The sequence below is a fragment of the Centroberyx gerrardi genome, chromosome 10 (genome assembly GCF_048128805.1).
Source record: "Centroberyx gerrardi isolate f3 chromosome 10, fCenGer3.hap1.cur.20231027, whole genome shotgun sequence".
In the NCBI taxonomy this organism is placed as follows: Eukaryota; Metazoa; Chordata; class Actinopteri; order Beryciformes; family Berycidae; genus Centroberyx; species Centroberyx gerrardi.
In genome coordinates, this window is record NC_136006.1 from 3,071,483 (window position 1) to 3,095,010 (window position 23,528).

General features: G+C 42.5%; 1 protein-coding gene across 1 annotated transcript in view; it reads left to right on the plus strand.

Moving 5' to 3' along the window:
- htr2aa (5-hydroxytryptamine (serotonin) receptor 2A, genome duplicate a) overlaps nt 1-23,123 on the plus strand; it is a 70,730-nt gene extending 47,607 nt beyond the window's left edge. Inside the window, exon 3 of the mRNA XM_078286010.1 lies at nt 22,255-23,123. Coding sequence (XP_078142136.1) covers nt 22,255-23,123 — 869 coding nt within the window. The remainder of the gene's footprint in view (nt 1-22,254) is intronic.
- The last annotated feature ends 405 nt before the right edge of the window (nt 23,124-23,528 follow it).

The following is a 23,528-nucleotide window of genomic DNA, read 5'->3' on the forward strand; positions in this document are numbered from 1 at the left end:
GATGCTCCCCTCTTTCTCTAACCTGTGGTACGTCAGCTGTCATCTTGTTATCTGTTACTCTGTTAAATGTTCGTCTCTTATGTTTCTTGCACGGTTAAATAGAAAAAAATTAAATGAAATACATAAACTAGCAGGAAGACGGAAGTGACAGTGTGACAATTTACTATTTCAGGTTTAGTGATAATATTACAGTTAGCAATCCAAACAATAAGTTAGTTTATTTAACAATAAGTAGTTTTAACCCCTCTCTGCTTTCGCTTGTTAAGATTTTCCCTGACAAACGAGAAGCGCTGTATGAACGGAATTTATTATTATTAGTATTAATGTCATTACTTTTGCTCTCAACCCCCCTGAATGTCAGACTGAAGTTGAATTATCCAAAAACTATCCCATCCCAACCCTCCATTTGTTCTTCTCATAATCACTCATCTTTCACACTAAGCTGATTAAGATGAGAAATGGCAGAAACTTCCTCCACTGGCAGGTGGAAGTTCGTCAGTTCTTTGATTTTATCCAGCAGATGGATGACAGGAACATTACACATCAGTGCTGTTTGGGTTCATGATCATTTACTGGAGAAGTAACCGAGTTATCCTGATTTTTGGTGATAAGAGACGATGCAATCTGTAATTCTGGTGGAGTGACGCAAAGATGATATAACAAGTAATGAAGCAAATTACTGCTGCCAGGCAGGAATAAATAATTTAATACTTATTTTTGAGAAACAAGCCGACTGCCAACACCAACAACAAAACTACATCTACCAAAGATCTACATCTGAAACCCATACAAACTTTTCCAATCCAAACTTTTATTTAATCTCGGTAAACATTGAGGGGGAACCTCATTTACATTATTTACAATGCTGCCGAGAGCACAGACAATAAAAAGGGTTATTACAAATCAAAGAATAAGTAAACAAATGTAGTTAAAACAATAAGAAACACAAGAATAAATAGAAACGTAAGAGAAAATAAAATTACAATCACAAAAATCAATGACAATTACAAGGAGAAACTGTTTTTTTGATCATGTTTTGGAATTTTCCAAAGAAACTAAGGGTAACACTTTACAATAAGGGTACACTAAGTTAAGGGTTAGTTAATGCTTAATAAGCATTAACTAACCCTTAATTAACAGTTAACTAATGTGTAATTTACTAATGGTGTTCATGTTAACTAAGGTATTAATTTATACATTATTTAATAGTTTATAAAGATGACTATTAAATAATGTATAAATTAATACCTTCGTTAACATGAACACCATCAGTAAATGATTACCAGACACATTAGTTAACTGTTAATTAAGGGTTAGTTAATGCTTATTAAGCATTAACTAACCCTTAATTAATGTACCCTTTTTGTAAAGTGTTACCAAACTAAGAATTAATGAAAGAAAGAAAAATACTTTTAATGATCTTTAGTGAAACATCCAGACCAAAAACCAAGAGGAATAAGCTCCACACTGACAGCTGAACAGTCTGTTAGAGTAGAAGGACAGTGGAGACGGTTTTTATTCAGCACCAGCTCACCTTAATGCTCCTGGCCGTCCTTGTTCTCCCCTCCTGCTAACAGTCCAGCAGTCTATTTATAACTGTCTGCTGTTCAGACGCGCCGTCCTTGTCTGAAGAGTTGAGTCCATCTGCTCATCATAAAGCTGCGTTCAGCCGCATGGGAGAGACAGTAGATATGAACTTTGGACTTAAAATACCGTTTACGTCATCTTTAAAGAGGTAAATATACCTGGAAACTCAGGATCTGGAGATGAACCGGACTGCTGCAACGTCCTGAAGTCTGACGTCCCCGACAAGGAAATACCTGAAGTCAAGTGTAGGGAACACACACCGCTGTGTGTGTGTGTGTGTGTGTGGGTATGACTTAAGTCACTTTCAGGGACACACACCAGACTTAAGACCAGTTGATTGGGGACGGCTTGTGCAATTGGGGACAAAAGCCGTGTCCCCAATTGGTAAAAAGCTGATTTTTGGGTCAGTGGTTAGGGTTAGGGTTAGGTTAAGTCTCCAGGAAATTAATGTAGGTCTATGTAAATACCCCAAAAGTGACTTAAGTTAGACTGTCTGTGTGTGTGTGTGTGTGTGTGTGTAGCCTATTTTTTCTTGGAAGGACTGACCAACTCCCGATGTCGGTCCTCCCACCTGTCACACCAAATTTGCACCCATGCTTGCTAGACTTAGGGTGCACTAGCCTTGTTTAGTCCGTTTGAATCGGGCCCCGCAGCGTTTACCCCCTCGGTTCGGGTCGTTTGGGGTGTGAACACCCTGATCGAACCCTGGTGCGGACCAAACAACTGCTCTCCTGGAAAAGCTGGTCTCAGGCTGCTTCCAAGTGAACTGTGGAGCGGGTCATGTCTGGTGAGAACACCATTCGAACCAAACTCAGGAAGCGAACCATTAACTCTGCATTTTATTGGTTAAAAACAACGTCTTCACATCCTGTTTTGGTGACTGGTGAAACGAGCGTTTGCATTGATCAAGTTTTGGGGATTTTTGTATGATTGCGATCGTCAGCTCCATAGTTTGGACCAACTTACCTCACTGGTCCCTTATGCATCTCATATACATTTATGTGTTGCTTTTAACATCAGCTGGGTTCTTCCCACACGTGAATGCAGCAGAAGCCTTTTCTGAAACACACAGATGCAGACAGGGTGAACAGGCCCAAGGTGCATCCTGTTTAGGACTGGGTATCCAGAACCGGTTCTGATTTAGTCCCGGTTCCGAATTCCTAATTCACCGGAAACATTTAGTGACCGCACTAACGATTCCTCTTATTGATGATTAAAGAGTAACTAAACCCCACCTAAACATGTGGTGAAGCCTGACACCTAATGGTGAAAAGTAGGGTACTGAACTGGCCTTCTCCTATTGGCTGGTCTTTGTGCCAGGTGATGTCACCACCTGTTGTACTCTATAGAGGGTGACATCACACCCCTAATACCCAGCCTGAATCCTGTTGTCCTGATGCTTCACTCCTGGCTCTCCAGGCTTCTTGTCCAACGCTCAATCATCATAATCATCATCACAACTTTTAAACAAAGCATCTCTTCAACATCCCAACTCCAAAACATCACCACATCACACACAAACACACACACACACACACACACACACAGTCTTACTTAAGTCACTTTTGGGGTATTTACATAGACTTACATTCATTTCCTGGAGACTTACCCTAACCCTAACCTTAACCACTGACCCAAAAATCAGCTTTTTACCAATTGGGGACACGGCTTTTGTCCCCAATTGCACAAGCCGTCCCCAATCAACTGGTCTTGTGTGTCCCTGAAAGTGACTTAAGTCATACCCACACACACACACACACACACACACACACACACACATCCATGAAAACAACAGAAGCAGCAGTCCACCCACCTCAACGCCACAGACACAGAGAACCAGCAGGAGGAGCGTTCACACCCAGCATGTTCTGATCGCTTTACTTTCCTCTTTTAGTTCAGTCGGTTTGTCCAGGTGAACGATGACCTTTGAACTCTGGTGGCACCAAATAACAGCAGCGAGAGTCTCAGTCCTCTAACAAGAGAACTGCAACTCCAACTACAGGAAACCGCCCCGAAACACAAGGGATTATGGGTAGAAGGAGACGGAAAGCCTAGCAGAACAAAATGAAGTCTGGACTGATGCTCATATTCAGCTGTTTCTTCATGTGTTCTTAACTGGTATGAACACCACAGAAGAAGATGATGTAACTTTATCATGTTAGATAAAGTTACAGGAAGTCTGGTCTCTAACCTGCAGGATGACAGGTTCAAACTCTGTCCAATAAACAAGCTGCTTGTGAGTCATGTGACTTTTGTTTACAAGCTCTGGTTCTCTTGTAATTGGTCAGTTTGAACAATTACAAGAGAACAACAAAGTCAACTTTTCCACTCTGGTTCAGACCGAAGAAAATGATCGATTGAACTCTTGTAAGAAAGAGAAAGAGAGAAAGTAAAGAAAGAATGAAGAACGGACGAAAACAGCCGCCCACCAACTCCTGTTTCATTAAACCAAATAAGCCTTCCTACACTCACTGTGTTGTCTCCAAACTTTATTGACCAAAAGCTGAGGCACTAATTGATCTGGAGTCAGCTGTCAGGCGGTTAGCTTGCTGCGGCCTGCACTTCATTAGCTGCTGATGAGCCAGCGCTGATCCAGCCTTCCTGTCTGATACAGACCCACGGAGCGAGAGCTGCCTCCTCATCCTTCACATTCTGCCCCCGTTCAGAACTAAATTTATATCATTTCACTCAGATCTTGTTACTTCTGGAGAGAGTTTTGACAGTTTTTGACATGTTGTCCGACGCTTTCACAGCCAGTTATAGATGTAGCTGTGGTAGTGTTCAAATTAGGGAACGAGCCCACCAGTAATGCAAAAATTTCAATATTTATTGGGTAGTTGAATCATATGTGGAGTCCCAATTATACAAAACCACAAAATAATACTGAGAGGCTGTGAAAGGCTGCAGGGAGACAGACACACAACGTGTTCAGCTGCCAGCGGCTCCTCCAGGTGTATAAACTGTTGTCATGTGAAAACCTCATAACTCCATTTTTGACGATTTTTGTGTTTTCACTTCAACTGAAGGATTGGGTTCATCAAACCTTTCAAAACTCCATGAGATAAACTCAAAATTGCCTGATGGTCAAGCTCCAGACCGGGCTGAAGTTTACATTCTGGAGATACAAGAGATTCATCCGACAGCAGCAAATATATATGCATAAACAGTAGTAAGGGGAATATAATAAATCAAAATATTCCTTATGCAGGGAGTGAGAGTGTGCAGTGATGTGATAAATAAAACAGTGAACTTTGCCTTATGATGATCACTGACTGGAAGTCAAACAACCACCAATATTAAGAAAAATCAATAATATTTTCAGAAAGCATTTATATAAAGACATTTTTAAAGTAAAAATTGAATTAATGCTGTGGACTGAGGTAAGTCAGCCCTTGGGGGCCCCTCATGCTGGGCCCCCTCATGCTGGGGGCTCCAAGCAGTCGCCTGCCTTTCCTGTCCATAACATTCGCCTCTGGCTGTTCAGCATTCAGTCTGCTGGCATGTTGGAGATATTCTGCTCACACATGCAGGGAAATTTGTGATCCGGATAAACAGCTTAGCCTCAGTAACGCCGTAATTAGGATTTGATCTTTCAGCTGGAAGACCGTGTTCATGTTAACTCACGCATACTGTCTCTCCTTAAATACACACACACACACACACACACACACACACACTCCTAACATACTCTCACCATCCCCATATCAGGAATAATTTACTTTACTTACTATGCTTATTTATTTGTTTCATTGCTTTTGCATCCTCCTCCTTGATTTAGAAATAGGAAAATGCATGAGAAAATAAGAAACAAAAGTCATGAATATTACATTATATATATTATATATATATATAGTATATTTGACCCCAGAAGATAACGCAAGGAAGTGTTACAACACTTATTTCCATTCTGGTCCTCGATGAAAGACAAAATATCTTGACATCCAACACAAAACACAGTAAAACACAATCAATACAACAAAGGATTTACATGACACTATCTAAATGTGATAATACTATTCACTTTACTCCAAACTGATGTTCTCACTTCCCTTGTAAACACAGCAGCTTTAGATTTGTTAAATTTTTATGTAATTTAGTCTCTTTTGCCCAAATCCACCTGGGTTTCTGCTTTAATTCTTGATTTTTCTTCTTTTCATGAGATGTTGCTGTAAGCTCCCGAGGGTTTCTTTGACTCACCCACACAGTTTGCATTTCTTCAACCTTCTTGCTGTTTTTAACATTTGTATGTGAAAATAAACTGAGGCTAAAGCTAAACCGCTGTGTGCTGCTGACCTGGCGCTCTGCAGCGTGTGGCTGCAGGTCGGCGGCCGCAGGCCTCCGGCAGGATAAGTGAGCCGATGCTTTCCCGCCGCGCCACGCCGCGTCGTGCCGCCCACGAGGCAATGAGATTACTTCGGTGTTCCTTATCAGACTTAATTTTTATTTTTTAATGCACGAACCGCCTCGTCCCCGTCTCCTCTCGTTCGTCAAGCGGAGGAGAAACGGAGTTGAGGTTTTTTCTTGTGGGAGTTTGGAACGAAGCGTTAAATCCGGCCTGGGAAATGTTCCTGCGGTCCGGCGTGGCTACGCTCTGATCTGATTGGACGTAACATCAGGGCTTACACATTACTGCACAGAGGGGGTGTGTGTAGCTGCACGCACTGGCACGCTCCAATGCATACTGATAGTGTGTGTGTGTGTGTGTGTGTGTGTGTGTAAACCGGGAACATTTCCAAAATTACATAATCCAAACTGAAACGTTCATGCATTCATGCACAAATGTGTGTGTCCGCACCAAACACCCTGCAATGAGGAGATAGACACACACACACACACACACACACACACACACACACTTCACCTCACTGTGACCGACACTTTATTAACTTTTCATATAGCCTACTGTAAGGCGATGGCAGCAACTGTGGAGAAACACACCGGACGGCCATGAAATAATAAGATTGGTGTGGGGAGGATGGAAGACAGACGGAGGAATGGACATAAGAAGGACAGAGGGATGTGGAAAGAAAGAAAGAGAAAGCATAGAGTATAGCCTTTCGCCCATCAGCACACCCTTGATTTGTACGGTAGGCAGTGAGGGACATATTTAGTCTGTGTGAGTAAATGGAAGAGAACACGCCTCTGGTAACGTTACTGGGATCAGAGAAGGCAGAGGTATGAATAATATCAGAGAGAGAGAGAGAGAGAGAGAGAGAGAGAGAGAGAGAGAGAGAGAGGAGGGAAAGTTACAGAAGGGAAAGAGAGTGGGATGGATTTAAGGAGAGAGAAAGAGGAGGAGGGAGAGAGGAAGGGAGGGGGAGTGAAGGATGTAGAAAAAATAGGTGGGAATGGGAGAGAGAGAGAGAAAGAGAGAGAGAGAGAGAAAGGGAGAAAGGGAGGGAGGAAGAGAGAGGGATGTACAACAGGGGAGGAGGGAGAGAGAGGCAGGAAGAGGGAGGGGAAGATGTGAAAGAGGGAGGGAGAGAAAAAGAAAAGGGGGAGAGGGAGAGAGGAGTAAGATATGTATATATAGAGAGAGGAAGGGAGACAAATGGAGGGATGAGAAAGAGGGAAGGAGAAAAAAAAGGAGGGTGAAAAAGAAAAGGGGGGAGAGAGAAAGAGAGAGATGTAGAAATAGGGGAGAGAGAGAGAGAGAGAGAGAAGGGGAGGAAAAAGGAAGGAGGGAGAGAGAAAGAGAGAGATGTAGAAATAGGGGAGAGAGAGAGAGAGAGAGAAAGGGAGGAAAAAGGAAGGAGGGAGAGAGAAAGAGAGAGATGTAGAAATAGGGGAGAGAGAGAGAGAGAAAGGGAGGAAAAAGGAAGGAGGGAGAGAGAAAGAGAGAGATGTAGAAATAGGGGAGAGAGAGAGAGAGAGAGAAAGGGAGGAAAAAGGAAGGAGGGAGAGAGAAAGAGAGAGATGTAGAAATAGGGGAGAGAGAGAAAGGGAGGAAAAAGGAAGGAGGGAGAGAGAAAGAGAGAGATGTAGAAATAGGGGAGAGAGAGAGAGAGAGAGAGAGAGAAAGGGAGGAAAAAGGAAGGAGGGAGAGAGATGGGGAAAGAGAAAGAGAAGGAGCGAAGGACAGAGGGAGGCATGAAAGAAACAGAGGAAGAGAGGGTGGGAGAGATAGAAAAAAAAAGAGAGAGAGAGAGATATCCAGAATTAGAATTCCAGTAGGTGTTGAGTTGACATTAAACACTGTGTGACAGCAAAACTATAATCAGATTTGTGACACTTATGTTAATTTTTATTTTTTTTTAATAATTAACCGTAACTCTCTCATCATACTGACTCTACTGAACATCAAGCAGCTGATTAAACAGAGCTGAGTCCAGCCTGAGGACCGAATCCCCCGTCTAACTACTGTAGAGCTGAGGGAGGGAACCTGAATAACAAACACTGCTCTTAAAATGATGTCATTCATTTATTGTTTTTATTTAAAGGTAAAACTCTGTCCTCTTTAACGTTTTGCATTGCAGAGTAAAAATTATATTCAATTGTTTTTGTAAAGCAACTCACTAACTTTTACTCTTGAATGTGTTACTTTTTACTTAAGCAGACTTCTACATCAGTAACTTAACTTTCACAAAGTGTCAGCAAAGTAAAAGTCCTTCCATTTTCTCCACTTAAACTCGGTTTACCCAACTTATTAGACAACCTGATCAATTTTTGTGAAATGAGCACGAAGTCTGAAACATGTTGTGGACATGAATTATGTTAAGATTACGTTCCTCCAACACTGGATTATGCGACAATAACACAGACTGGACAAACCATTTTCACCTGTTTGACATGTGAAAAGGTTAGCTAACAATAGTTTAGGCAACTAAAACAACTTGGTTAAGGTTTGGGAAAGGCTTTGGTCGGTTAAATAAGAAAACTTCAGCTAAAAGTTAAAGGTCCCACATGGTGTAAAGCAGGACTCCCTCTCCTCTGTGATGATAAAGGAGTTGGATGTGTATCTAAACATGGTGAAAGTATCAAAACTAAATCCACACAATCCATATTAGAAAAGCGAGCCTCTAAACGAGCCGTTTGGACTTCCGTAACTTTGTGGCGTCACAAAGGTTCGCTCATTATCATTTCTGTAAGAAATAATAGACTAACAAAGTGTTTTTTTCAAAGCGGTCGAGCGGTCGTCATCGTTTATTACCGGAGAGTTTTCCCTACCTGTAGCCGCCGGGCCGCGGCGTCTCACGTTTCACTCTCGAAACGGTTAGCCGATCGGAACGGAGGGGTCGTTAATATTAATGAGCCTTAAAGACACGGCGACAGAAACGGCCTGTTCTTGGTAAGGCTCAGAGAGATGCTGGAAAATGAACGTGGAGAAATGGATTGAGAGTGTTTTTTCTCTGGAAAGTGGAGAATATGGAGCTTTAAAATATATTTAACCAGGAAGTCCCATTGAGATTAAAAACCTCATTTTCCAGGGAGATCTTGTAAAAATCATGAATGTATTGAAAATCCCTGACTGTTTTTGTGTGTTGGTTTTTTTCTTTGTCATATGCTTTGTTCGCATTAGATCTTAGTGTGCATTGCTGACTTATCATTATTTTATTTATTTATTTATTTATATCATTTGTCATATGTTTTGTGTGGACCCCAGGAAGAGTAGCTGATGTTTTCTGCATCAGCTAATGGGGATCCTAATAAAATCAAATAAAATCAAACCTAGCCAACATTGGCAGCAGCACAGATAAGAACAAATAGTTTCAGACAGACGACAATAAAAACAAATACAGGAACAGAACAGACTGCAATAAAAGCACAGGATGCAAAATACAGCATAACAAAACACTTACGAAGAAGAATAGTCCACTAGACAGTTGGGAAAGTTGTTCAGTAAAAACAGTGACGTTCCAGTGAATTAGCCTCCAATTCTGTCATTTTGGATTTAAAAGCATTTAGTGAGATTCGTTCAGTTGGAAGTCGTTCAGGCAGAAAGTGCAGAATACATAATACATCTTGAGAGTGAGATTATTACAAGTAATTTACAAGAGTCTGCCAAAAAAAATAGTTCAGCAAGACAGTAACCATAGAAACATTGTCAGCTAGCATCCATGCTACTGTAGCAGAACCGTAACCATAGAAACATGAATAAATCTGGTCAGATTGTTGTTAAGCCTCCACCAGCGATCTAAAGTCTGCTTCTCTGAATAAATTCAAAGTAATATTGTAAAAATCTTCTATATTTCTAACCTTGGCTAGCTGAGCGTTTGTCTGCAGTAACCAAGCAGAAACATCTTTATGCCACAAAGTGTTCATATGATTATAAATAATTAAAATCGACCAGACTGCGGAGTGATATGATTAGATTTGAAACGGCATCTGTTATTCTGTTATTCAGAAATGATTGACTTCAAAATGCCTTCATCGGCCAATCAGAATTGAATATTCAACAAAGTGTGTAATAAAACAAGCATTATATTATACGCATAAATATACACAAGTACAAAAAACACAGCAGGAGACTATGAATGTGTGTGTGACTGTGTGAATGTGAAGCAGGTTGATGTGAAAACAGCCTGGAGCTCAGTCGACCTGCAGGATATATGAAAGTTTAAATGATGATGATGATAATGATGATAATACTTTATTGTCAGACTCAGTCTGAAATTTTTCTTGCATCACAGCAGCTCCATTTGCAACATCACAAAAAAGACAAAAATTAAGACAGGACACAAAGATACATACATTCAACATATCATTACAATCACAAAAGACAGTATTCAAGGCCCTTTAACGTGCATTTGATCTGGGATTAAGCTCTATATTTAATTTTAGGATTGACTGGTGTACAAAAGAGTGCTTCAGTCTAACCCTGTTAAATCGTGGAACCCTATATCTCCGATTTGATGGTAACAGTTTATATTCACTGTTCAGGACGTGGTCGGGGTCAGAGACGATGTTGTTGGCCAGCCTTAATATGTTATTATGGTAAGCTGATTCATAGAGTTTCTCAAGTGATTGGCCTACGATCTTTGAGCAGATTTTTATTTGGTGGAGCAGTTTTGACTTTAAAGTAGTGGACAAACACTTGTACCATGTATTATTACAATACTGGAGAACACTCATAATCACAGAAGTAAAAAACAAAAGAAGAATTTGTCTACTTTTGTTTTTTACTTCTGTGATTATGAGTGTTCTCCAGTGATAAAAACAGTTCTGAATCCACACGCTCATGTTAAACATGAATATGATAAATATTGATTGGCTGGACTGTTTCTGACAGAAACCTCAGTCATGACAAACCGTTTCCTGCCAGGTTTGTTTTCACTTCACGACTTCACACTAAACTCTCTGTACTCACCGCTGGAGATTTAGCTTCAGTTTATTTGCACAAATGATCAAAAGACAGAAAACAGAGGAGGAACAAAATATTAACTGAGCTGCTGAGAAACCACATGGGACTTAAAGAAAAACACTTCAGTCCAAAAGACAAAGAGAGAGAATATAATAAAGATGGATGACCCAAATATGTGGATCAAAACATGTTTAACCTTGACTGGGATCAGGAACAGAAACAGTGATGAAGCTGTCAAGGGTTTTCTTTAAATATACTGTAAATATAAATATTAAATATACTGTATCATTACCAAATAAATGACAATCAGCGATATTTTCAACCTTTTCAGCTTCTGAGCCCCAAAACAAAGTGACGCCTGTCACTATAAACCTTTTTCACAAACATGGCTGACGTACCGGCAGCCTGATATTCAGACTGAATGTCTGTTCCCACTCCATTATTCAGTCTGACATGGCCTCCATGTTAGCTGTTTTCTGTGGGGGGGGGGGTTGATTCTCCCTGAACCGATCACTAGAGACCGACGTATCTGAACCGATCACTAGTGACCAATGTATCTGAACCAATCACTAGAGACCGACGTATCTGAACCGATCACTAGAGACCGACGTATCTGAACCGATCACTAGTGACTTACGTATCTGAACCAATCACTAGTGACCGATGTATCTGAACCGATCACTAGTGACTTACGTATCTGAACCAATCACTAGTGACTGACGTATCTGAACCGATCACTAGTGACTGACGTATCTGAACCGATCACTAGTGACTTACGTATCTGAACCAATCACTAGTGACTGACGTATCTGAACCGATCACTAGTGACTTACGTATCTGAACCAATCACTAGTGACCGATGTATCTGAACCGATCACTAGTGACTTACGTATCTGAACCAATCACTAGTGACTGACGTATCAGAGTGTATTTACTAACTTTACCAAGAATGTCAGTCGTTTTTTATCGTCTTTGCAAAGACAATCTGTTGGTTAAGGAATGATTTCAACAAATATTATTCTGCCGAAACGGAAATGAAAAACCGTTGTACGAACGGTTCAAACTTTAGTTCCGCCCACAAAGGCGGCGATTGGCCCGATCGTTTTTCCGATCGAGAAATCGACGTTGAATAGAGCAACACCAGACTCTGAATCACTCGACCAAATCTGGAAGGACACGATTCAGGAGTGCTAAACTAGGCCTGCTGGGTAATGTAGTTTATAACTCATTCTGTTCATGTAAATAATAATAAATAATACTGAATGGATTTTTGTGAAAGCCAAGTGAGATGTGTTGATGCTTCCTACAACATATTTCAAAATCAAAGCCACATGCTTTTTAGATTGCTGATATGAAGTAACCTCCATACACTGACAGACAGTGAAGTCAACCCACAGTTTAACCTCAGCTCCTGTAATGATCTGAGAATCTATCTATGAAGTGTAAACATCGTTTCAGAAGCGTTTCACCATCAGAGGGGGAGACAAAGCGAGGAAATCGGGGAAATCCTGGATTTCAGCTTTAATTATTGCTGACAAGAAAAAGGCATCCATCACATGATTATAGACATGATAATAAATGTGTAAATTAGGAGTAAATGTTTTCAGATTGCAAGGTCATCTCACGACTCTTACTTCCCTGTTCCACTCTTTTAAATCGATACTGCAGTGCATTTTTTTTTTTAGCTTTTCCAGGGAGCGGAGCCCATGTTTCCCCACATGGGACCAAATAAATGAAAGCATGGAACAGATTAGCGGAGCCGCTGTGTGTACCAGGACGCTCTGTATCACAGCTCCCTCTAAAGTGGTGCACTGAGTCTCAGAGGTGTTCAGATGAGAGGAAACACTGCAGTGTGTTTTATATAAGGTGTTAAAACCAGAAGCCAAACAGACGGCGGCCTGAAGCGGTTTGGATCAGCTGTGTGTTCATTGGTCTCTCTCCAGTTACTGGATGTGCCACTGTAACACCCCCACTGGAGAGACTGAGCGGTCTGCCACACACACACGCACACACACACGCACGCACACACACACACACACACACACAAACGTATAAACGCAGTAACACACACTAAAACACGCTGGCATTCCCAGATAAATACACACACATACACTCATTCTCTGTCTCTTTATCTGGCTATCTATGTGACACACACACACACACACATACACACACGCACATACACAAATACATTAACATAACACACACAAAATCTGTCTCTTAATCTGTCTGCTGTATCTATCTGTCTGTATTTATGTATCTATCTGACACACACACACATTCGCATGCACATACACACACGGTCATTTACCCAAGAACACTCACACACACACACACACACACACACACACACATGCACTCAATCTGTCTCTTGAGCCATCTGTCTATTAAACAGTATTTTCTATCTATTTGACACACACACACACACGCACGCACACACACACAAACGTACATAAACGCAGTAACACACACTAGAACACGCTGGCATTCCCAGATAAATACACACACACATACACTCATTCTCTGTCTCTTTATCTGGCTATCTATGTGACACACACACACATACACACACACATGCATATACACAAATACATTAACATAACACACACAAAATCTGTCTCTTAATCTGTCTGCTGTATCTTTCTGTCTGTATTTATGTATCTATCTGACACACACACACACACACGTTTGCATGCACAGACACACACAAATGCACATACACACACGTTCATTCACACAAGAACACTCACACACACACACATGCACTCAATCTGTCTCTCGAGCCATCTGTCTATTAAACAGTATTTTCTATCTATTTGACACACACACACACACACACACACTCACACACAAACAAACATACAGACCAAGCGGCCAAAACCACGGGTGAATTGTGAAGCCAATAAGGAAGTGGCTGAAAGCTGCAGTTCCTCTAACGTCCACTAGGGTCCGGCTCCAAAAAGTCTCTAAATCCCGCCCAACTCCATTCAAGTCAATGGGACCACAGCTCAACTTCTCACTCAAAATATAAAGTCAATACATTTTTTCGACAAGAGGTTTTGGTCTCAGTAGCTAATTTTACTTCTTCTAATATGTGTCCATATGGCGATTTTCAAAATAATTGCGTCATTAATGGGATATAACGGTTATAAACGGGGTAGTTTTTGTCTACTGTATCTGTCTGTATCTATCTATCTGACACACACACACACAGACACACACACACACACATAAATCAAGTCTAGAGTTTGATTGACAGATCTCAGAACAGTGAGCTCTGTTGGTATTTTTAAGAATTTTTTTAAGATATATTATATATTACATTATTATTATATATTATCTTTTTAATCTGGCTTTTAATAACGTTTATTCTATGTACTTAGGAGTTTGTGTTCATATTCCTCTTTTTTCTCTCATCATTTTATTTTGCATCAACTATTTTACTGCTTGTTAAGTATTGATGTTATTATTTTTTTATTACTATGTGAAGCACTTTGGGCTACAATTCGGTATAAAAGGTGCTACACAAATAGAGTTTAATACAGTTGTTACAGTCATACATGAGACCCAACACAAGTGCTCTTGACAGTAATATGGATTTTCCAGTAAAAGATGAATATGGCTGTTTCAGTGAGTATTGAATGCAGATGCGGCTCCTCGCTGGCCGTCATGCTGAAGCAGACTGAAACAGAGTCCGCTGTGTGCTGGACTCTCTGATCAAAGCGTCGGAGCTGTGACTGCACACACTCCCCTGGCGGGAGCTGAAGCCTTAATCCGGCCGGTGTCGGCGTTGTGATCTGCCCAAATATTCAGCCTGCGCTCCTCCTCCCCTCTCATCCCTCTGTTCCTGCAGCCCGGTGTGTGCGGAGCTGCAGGTCGGCACGGAGCAGAAAGAGAAAGAAAGAAACGGCGTCATTACTGATCCTGTGAGGAGGATTCGTCTATTTTTGAGACGTCGTCGTTTGGCACTACAGGGATAAAGTGGAAGCAATTGTGGCTGTCGCTCAATGAGGAAATCAGAGAGAGAAAAAGAGACAAAAAGAAAAATATAAATAGGTGAACAGGTGGGAAGTAACTTTGTACATTTACTCAATACTGTAGTTAAGTGTAACTCTTACTTGAGTATTTCCATTTTGTGAGACTTTCTTCTTTCCCTCCACTACATTTCAGAGGGAAATCTTGTACTTTTTCCACCGCTGTAGGTGTATGTGTGTGTGTGTGTGTGAGTGTGTGTGTGCATGTGTGAGACGATGACTAAACCACAGACAGTGAACTGTGAGGAGACGCTGAGGGTTTTAAGGCTGATGAACAACACCTCACAGCAGGTTGATTACTGGCCCTTCAGATCCTCCTCAGCTCTGGATCTCACAGCTAAATCACCAAATCTCTCCTCCTGCCGTCCGGCACCGGCCCGCAATCACCGAGCACTGTGGCGGAGGACGGCGCTGTGTGTCCTGGGTCCGAGTCGCTTTGTCCTTCAAACGAGACGAGCAGGCGGTGAGCTGCACGCCGCTGGGAGCCGGAGGAAAGGATGACTCTCTCTCCAACCTTTAGCGCTGAGCTTCGGAAAACGAAAAGGGAGAAATGACAAAAACAGTGTCATAAGAATGGAAAAAACTCCAAACATCCAAAGCCTTCTTAGCACAGGTGCGTCAGGATGAAGTATGGAAGCATCAGTATGAAGACAGATCAACACTGAAGACGTTTATTCACTCTGATGAAGGTCCGACTGCACCGAAACATAAGTTAATAAATGTTTATGGAGTTGTATTGCAAAAGCAGTGAGCAGGATCAAATTTCTATGTTACTTCAGTACTGTTGCTAAATACTGAATTCAGTATACAGTAGATAATAATGTTAATGGTCAAAGCTTTCACCAGATGTGTTCGGCAAGCGGAAATTTCAGTTAAATTCCATTGAAACAGTTAAAACACATGAAGAAGAGTTGGAACAGTCAAACGGCTGGAAACAAACTTTTTGTTGTTTTTTCTTTTTGAGTAAATTCAATACTTGTTTGTCTTTTATTTATTTATTTTTTATTGATTTTCAATTGATAATATAGTGACATGCTATAGCGACATAACAAAAAAAATGTGATTATGAAATAATAATGCAGTTTAAGAGGCAATGCAAACATGACAAGACTGGACTGGGAGAGTATCTGTCCTGAACTGGATCCCAGTCTGAACTGAACTGGTGGACTCCTGCTGCCAGTTCCACTTTCAAACACCCAACTGACATCGAAACCTCAGAGACAGAAGTTGCTCCACAGCTGCCCAAGTCTTCCTAGCTGTGGTTTCATAGTAGTATTGAATCTTCAGATATTCAACAGTCTTGGTATCGAAGTCCAAATTCGGACACTTTTCCAAAATGAGATATCCTCTATTTATTCAACCTAATGGTCGTAAAGATGAAAATGTGTCCGCAGGCTGTGAATAAATATGTCTGTGCACTTTGTTCACATGCACACTAATAATTTATCATGTAAACGCCTTCATCAGATTATCTTAACCAGAGTAACAGAACTATTTAATGATTTATTGGGAATGTAAACACCTCAGTCAGATTTCAGATTTAGTTTTTTCAAACTGCGCTCAAAGGTCAGCAGACAAACTTTGATGCTGTATTTACAAAGCGACCAACATGCTGCAGAGTTATGAGCAGTAGGTGGATTATTATCTGAATCCATTTAAACTGCGTTATTAGAGAAATTGCATTACTTTGAATCAAACGTAATCAGAATATCGCTATATTAAACTGATCAGTGTATTAGTGTTCAGGTGCTCAGTCTTCCTCAGGCAGCGGTGAAACTGATTTTTCCTCCTCATCTTTCTAGTATTTCTCCTCCGTCGCCCTCCCCACACCCTTCACACTTATATGAGATATCGACCGTCTGAAAAAATTAACGCTTTTACGAAATGATCGCCGTCTGGAAATGAAAAGCCCTTTATGAGTCCCTATTAAACGCATGAATCATCCTCAGACCTCTGCTCACTAAACAGTAATGGTTTTGAGCACAGAATCCTCTACAGTGCGTCTGAAATATTGGCTGATCAATCTCAGGTAGCAGCGATTTTCCCAAATGGATATATAGCGTTGTGAAATGAAATCTTCTCTCACATTTACACTTGCTCTCTCTCTCTCTCTTTGAAGTCTCTCTCTCCTTTTTCTCTTCTCTCTCTGTCACTTCATCTCTTTATTTCTCTCTCTCCCTCTGAAGTCTCTCCCCTTCTCTTGCTTTTCTTCCTCACTTGATCTCTTCCATCAGGTCTTTCTGTCTCGCCTTGCTCTCTTTCCGTCCCGCGTCTCTTTTATTTCTCATATTCAGAGCAGAGAGAGACGCAGGGAGGGGAAAGGCAAAAGGACAAAAACCTCGCTTTGATTTCTGGATTCTGTGTGAGTTGGGGTGACGGACAAATAACATCTGATCAGCCTGAAGTCAACCAGATATACAGCAGACAGGAGTTAAAGACCCATGAACCATATTTTTAGTGAAATCACGCTCATTGAAGATTACTCCACAAGTGTTTACATGAGCGCTAAATAAAATGATCGCATAAGATGTGTGTTTACATGCTCCACAGTATGTGATCAGAATAAAAGTTCCTTCTGATGGTTTATCAGATGGTTTAACAGTTTTATCAGAAAACTCTTAACAGGACTTTACTGCAGCGGCCACTTAACAAAATGTTTCTAACGAAAAACTAGAAATAACCGCCTCGCAGTTGTATGCCTCCGCCAATAAACTTTGTTTTATCATTGCAAAGACAGTCTTTATTTATTGAACATATATAATTAATGTGATTATTAGGTCAACTTAAAGGATTTTGGTGTCTGCAAAAGTAAGTGACAGCACTTCCACCGTTTCTGTAGAATGACCCAAGATGGTTTTCTCAGCTACAGTGGTAAGCAAAACATTATGATGTCACAGTGAAGTTGACCTTTGAACTTTTGGATATAAAATGTCATCACTCCTATTAGACATTTGTGTGAAATTTGGTCATAATTAGCGTATGAATTCTTGAGTTATGGCCCAAAAACATCTTTTGTGAGGACACAGTGACCTTGACCTTTGACCTTTGACCACCAAATTCGAATCAGTTCATCCTTGAGTCCAAGTGGACGTTTGTGCCAAATTTGAAGAAATCCCCCTCAAGGCGTTCCTGAGATATCGCGTTCACGAGAATGGGACGTACGGACGGACAACCTGAAAACATTATTCCCATTATTCCCATAAAAAGCAGCAGACCGGTCCGTGTTCAGAATGGGATTCTACCATAATGAACATGTGTCATAGAGTGTTGCGTGTAGTGTGTAAAGTGTGAGTCGTGTCCCGTTTCGAATGTGACCCGGTTTTGTTTTGCACCCACAATGATTCAGATTCTCTAGTAAACGTCCCTGACATCACTTTCCTCCAACAGGCGAGAGTGAGCAGAAAGAGTTTAGATATCCAGAATGACCATTTACATGACAAAATTATATCCATCGAACGGATTATGACATTATGACTCTCAAATGGAATGAAATGTAATTGGGAACAGGACGGTTTATTCTGATTGAGGCGGATATATGAGGCATTTTTATTCTAACTGGGCTAGTATTCTGATTATTAGTGGAATAAAAGGCAAAACGCAGCTACTCTCTCTTTCCAGCTCTCATGCATGCAACATGTGATTCTCTGTCGCTCTCTGTCTCTTTTTTATCTGTCTATCTCTCTCTCTCTCTCTCTCTCACACCCTCAACCTGCCGTCCTCACTACCTTCTCACATTATACTGCTGAATATCACGGCTGATTAGGCAGAAAAAACGAGTCCCCGCTCTTCCCCCTATTCTACAAACGCACATAATCACGCCGATCGTCCTCGATCCGCCCTCTGCCTTTCATTTAGTGATGATAGCAGCCGAGGCTCCTCGACATTTAGCCTGAATATCATCACCATGGAGTTTTAATATCGACGCGGCACACTTGTCCTCGAGCCGCAGGGTCACGCAGTAAACAGGAAGTAACGCAGCCGCAATCTGCCGCGACGCCGCTCCCATTAAGACCGAGGACCGGGGGTTAAAGCGGGCCTTTGATTAATAAGTAAATAAATCTGATTGGCAGTTTCATACATAATAATGTCAAGCGAGTTCACAGGGCTGCCGACTCTCACCCACTGACCGTGAGACTCACGCAACTGACATTTTTCACACGCTCTCACGCCACAAGTCTATTTTCTCACGCAGTGAAAAACAAATTCATAACTGATAACGTCCGAAAAGAGACACTGACAGCTCACGAGACGAGACAGAGCAGCACCGTGCAGCAGAGACTTATTCAGAAATATACACAAATCTATTATATTGTAATTTATTCCCATGCATGGTGCTCAATGCTGAAATCTAGTAATATAACATAATTTTACATTTTGGTTAACATTATACAGGGTTGCTGTTTCTTGACTTAATCCAAGAGGTTAGGTGGTGTAGAAATACAGGAAATTTGTTTTAAATCACTATTTTTTTCTGACCCCCCCACCAATTATGTATCTTACCCCCCCCCCCTCCCCCCCCCCCCCGCCCAGAAACAGGGTTCCCCCACCTGCCAAATCCCACTTTAACCCCTGCCGAGGACCATCTGGAAATGAGACTTTGAATTTGTATTTTGCATTTAAAGTGGAGATCTGTGATCGATTTTGTGATTTAGTCTCCATCTTTGTCCCTCAGCCTCACTGTGGTGTTTCTGCACTGCACTTCCCACAGATCACCTGTCAATCAAACAGTGTGGGCGGAGCTTGGATTTTTCTGTTGCTGCAGTTTGAGTTTCTCTTTTCTCTGTCTGTTCAGTCATGGTGGCTATCACTGCTCATGCTAACTACCCAGTTCTTCTTCTGTTGATTCCAAACAAACCGGAAACGTAAAACGGAACAAAACAACAAAACAGACAATGGAAAATCAACCGGATATAAGTTGGATCACTGATGTGTTACATGAATTGGCGTTAGAGAAAAGAAAAATGAAAATGTCGCTGATTATTACTTTAAAGTGTGTCAACTCAACTCAACTCAGCCAAACTAAACTAAACTTTAATGTTCACTGGGAGGGAAAGTATAAAGCAGCCTTTTATGAGGGAGGAAGATATAATGCCTTCAGACTTACCATTGCAACTGGGTTTCTCTAAAGCGTTTTAGTATGAAGACTTAATGAGAATTATCTGTCTTTTGCCCTGGAACCAGAACACATTTTGATTTCCGTGCACAGCCTGGAGGAGTTTAAACACAGGAACACACTCATACAGTATACATCCTCCTCCCTGGGATCGGCCCAGTGCAGCCGCTGTCATGTGCTGTTATCCACCGAGCTGCTGGGAGTCTGCTGCCTCGCCCCGGGACTCTTCTCCCAGCCGGGCCAAAACAATAACAAGCTCACTTCTCTACCTATTAGACCTCGGCCTCATCCCCTCTCTGTGTTCTCTGTGTGTTGGGACGCGTTTCGAAATGAGAAACGGGACGGCGAAAGAAGATCAGCTCATGAAAAATCGAATAAAGCTACACTTTTTCTCTCCATCAGATCGCTGTATGTGCCGCTGTCTGCCGGGATGAATCACATAAATCACTGATTCACTCAGCTTCAGCCAGGAGGGATGTGGGTTTAATACAAGCAAGGGTCCTGCGACCAATTCAGCCTATTTATCTCCTCTGACCCGCCCCCTCCCCTCCCCAAAATAGCTGCCGGAGATAGTTGCACTCCCTCGGTCCCAAAGGGTATTATGGTGCCTGCAACTGGTGGGTTGGAGGATGTCATGACTCCAGACATGCAGCACAATATCTGTCCACCCTCGCCCTCTCTCTCTCTCTCTCTCTCTCTCTCTCTGTCTCAATCTCCTGCTCTCTCGCCCACTTCCTCCTTCTCTTCCTCTCCCCTCACTCTCTATCTCCATCTCTCTCGCTCACTTTCGTCCCGTTCTGCTAAATGTTATGAGCGGGTAATGAGAAGTAGTGCAGGCTCTGTGCGGGGGGGAAGATTGCACGGCTTATCTCCTCCTACCCAGGTCCCGTCGGGGTTGGTGGGTGGTGGGGTGGTGGGGGTGGGGATGGGGGGTGGACCGCCGTTTTATTAACACCAGTATATCCCGCTCCCACCCAAACTATCAGGAAGATGTAACGGGGGTTCAGTCGGTTATAGCCAGAGTTGGGAAGGTCACTTTCGAACTGCTGTAGAGACCACAGCCTTAGCAGTAGCAAAAAGAGGATACAGAGACAGACCTGGCAACCCAGGGGAGGAAAGGCTGTTTCTGCACTTTCCTCCTCCGCCCGCCGTGGCAAACAGACAAATGGAAGAGCCGAGTTCTTCCTCAAACTTACTGAGAAAATAGGATGAATTTTAATAAAGTTAGATAGTGCCAAATTGCGATGCCTGTCTGCAGCTCCCTGCCGCACACTGAGGGAAAACCACCGGGAAAATGAATTCATTTGAATGTGTTTGATCGCTTTTTTTGTTTGATTGATCCAAGTTGGGATGTATTGATAATATGTGTTGTGTCCTGTTTGGCAATGTAAGATCTTACTGTGCCAAATAAGCCTCTAGAATTGAATTCACGTACATATACACATATTTTTTTAAAATTTAAATTTTTTTTAGTTCAAGGGTATCTCTGCTCTGTGTCTTCTACAGTAATTGTAAATCTGCTTTTACCATGTAGGCTACTTATAATCTTTCTGCATCCCATTACAGTAATCCCATTACAACAATTTTGTGGTATGCATTGATACACAGAACATTGGCGATAATATTGTTCCTGTTTAATTATTAAAATGACAGCAGTTTGCATCGTTGCGCAAGATTAATTTTGCTGGCTTATTTAAAGTTTTGTAATCACCACATTTTGTGCATATCATGGAAATTAGCTGGATTTGCACTGAGATTTATTACTCTGCACTGATTAAATGTCAGCACAGTTTAACAAGAAGTGCTTTGCTGGTGGAAACAGGAAGGGAATCTCATCCTCAGAAAGTCGAGAGGGTCTCCTCACACACACACACACACACACACACACACACACACACACACACACACACAAACAGAAACACAAATATTTACCTGAATCCCAGAGACATTATTGTAATACTCTTTCTTGCTCTTATTTGCCTCTCTTTCCTTCTCTTGGCTTCTCACTTCTTCATATGACCCTAATCTTCCTGCCTTCTCTCTGTTTCCCATCTGCCACCCTCTCTCTTCCTTCCTTCCTTCTTTCCTTCCTCCCTCTCTCGGTCTCTCTTCCTTCCTTCCTTCTTTTCTTCCTCCCTCTCTCGGTCTCTCTTCCTTCCTTCCTTCCTCCCTCTCTCGGTCTGTCTACTCCTCTTCCCTCTTTCCTTCCCTCTCTGCAGGAATCTCCATGCCTATCCCAGTGTTGGGACTGAGAGACCACTCCAAGGTCTTCAAAGATGGCAGCTGCCAGTTGACGGACGACAGCTTTGTGCTGGTTGGCTCCTTCGTGGCTTTCTTTGTCCCCCTCACCATCATGGTCGTCACCTACTTCCTGACCATCAACGCCCTGCAGAACGAAGCCACCCTCTGCTTAGACCAGCTGGTCCCGCGGCCCAAATGGAGCACGACGTTCACCTTGGGCTTCTTACCCCAAGCCTCGCTCTCCTCTGAGAAACTCTTCAGACGGTCGATAAGCCGCGAGGCCGGGGGAAGAGGCAGCGGGGGGGGCCTGGGCGGCGCCCGCGGGAGCGTCTCCGGCTCGCTGTTCGGCCGGCGCACCATGCAGTCCATCAGCAACGAGCAAAAGGCCTCCAAGGTCCTCGGGGTGGTGTTCTTCCTCTTTGTGGTCATGTGGTGCCCGTTTTTCATCACCAACGTGCTGATGGTGGTGTGCGACTCGCCAGCCTGCGACCCGGGCCTCATGGGAGGCCTGCTGAACGTTTTCGTCTGGGTCGGGTACCTCTCCTCCGCTGTCAACCCGCTGGTCTACACGCTTTTCAATAAGACATACCGGGCGGCGTTCTCACGCTACGTTCGCTGCCAGTACCAGCCGGAGAAGAAGCCTCTTCAGCTCATACTGGTAAACACCATCCCCCCGCTGGCGTACACCTCTACCCAGCTGCCCCTGGGGGATGTGGGGGAATTGCGGAATGGGTCAGCGCACTCTAGCGGCGGAGCAAAGAACTTCTCTTTACCCGGGCCGGGGACGGACAAGTGCCAGCCGGACAAAAGCCCGGGAGACAAGGACAAAGATGAGAGCTGTGTGTGAGAGTAATGTGGTTGATGCTATGTGATATAGCCCCTCTGGTGTAAATCCTCCACGTTGAAACAAACCCTGCTTCACGACTCAAGGTCGATCCTTCTCCAGCGACGGATCAGATGAGACAGTGCACATTCAACTTTTGCGGTCGCATCGTACTTGGGAGCGACGGGTTCGTGGGAGCCAGGCGGAGGTCAAGTGCTGAAGACAAAGTGCCTCCCAGTGACAGCCAGTTACATGAGTTTGAGACACAGGAAAAGAAGGGAACTTAAACAGCCGGAGGTATACGACAACTGCAAAAAGTGACATTTAATTTTAATTTAATTTAAAATTTAATTTTTGTAATAAAAGCATTGGAAATTCTCACACAATTAAATTTTCCATGGATGCTCAGCTCCAGCGACATCAGTGACC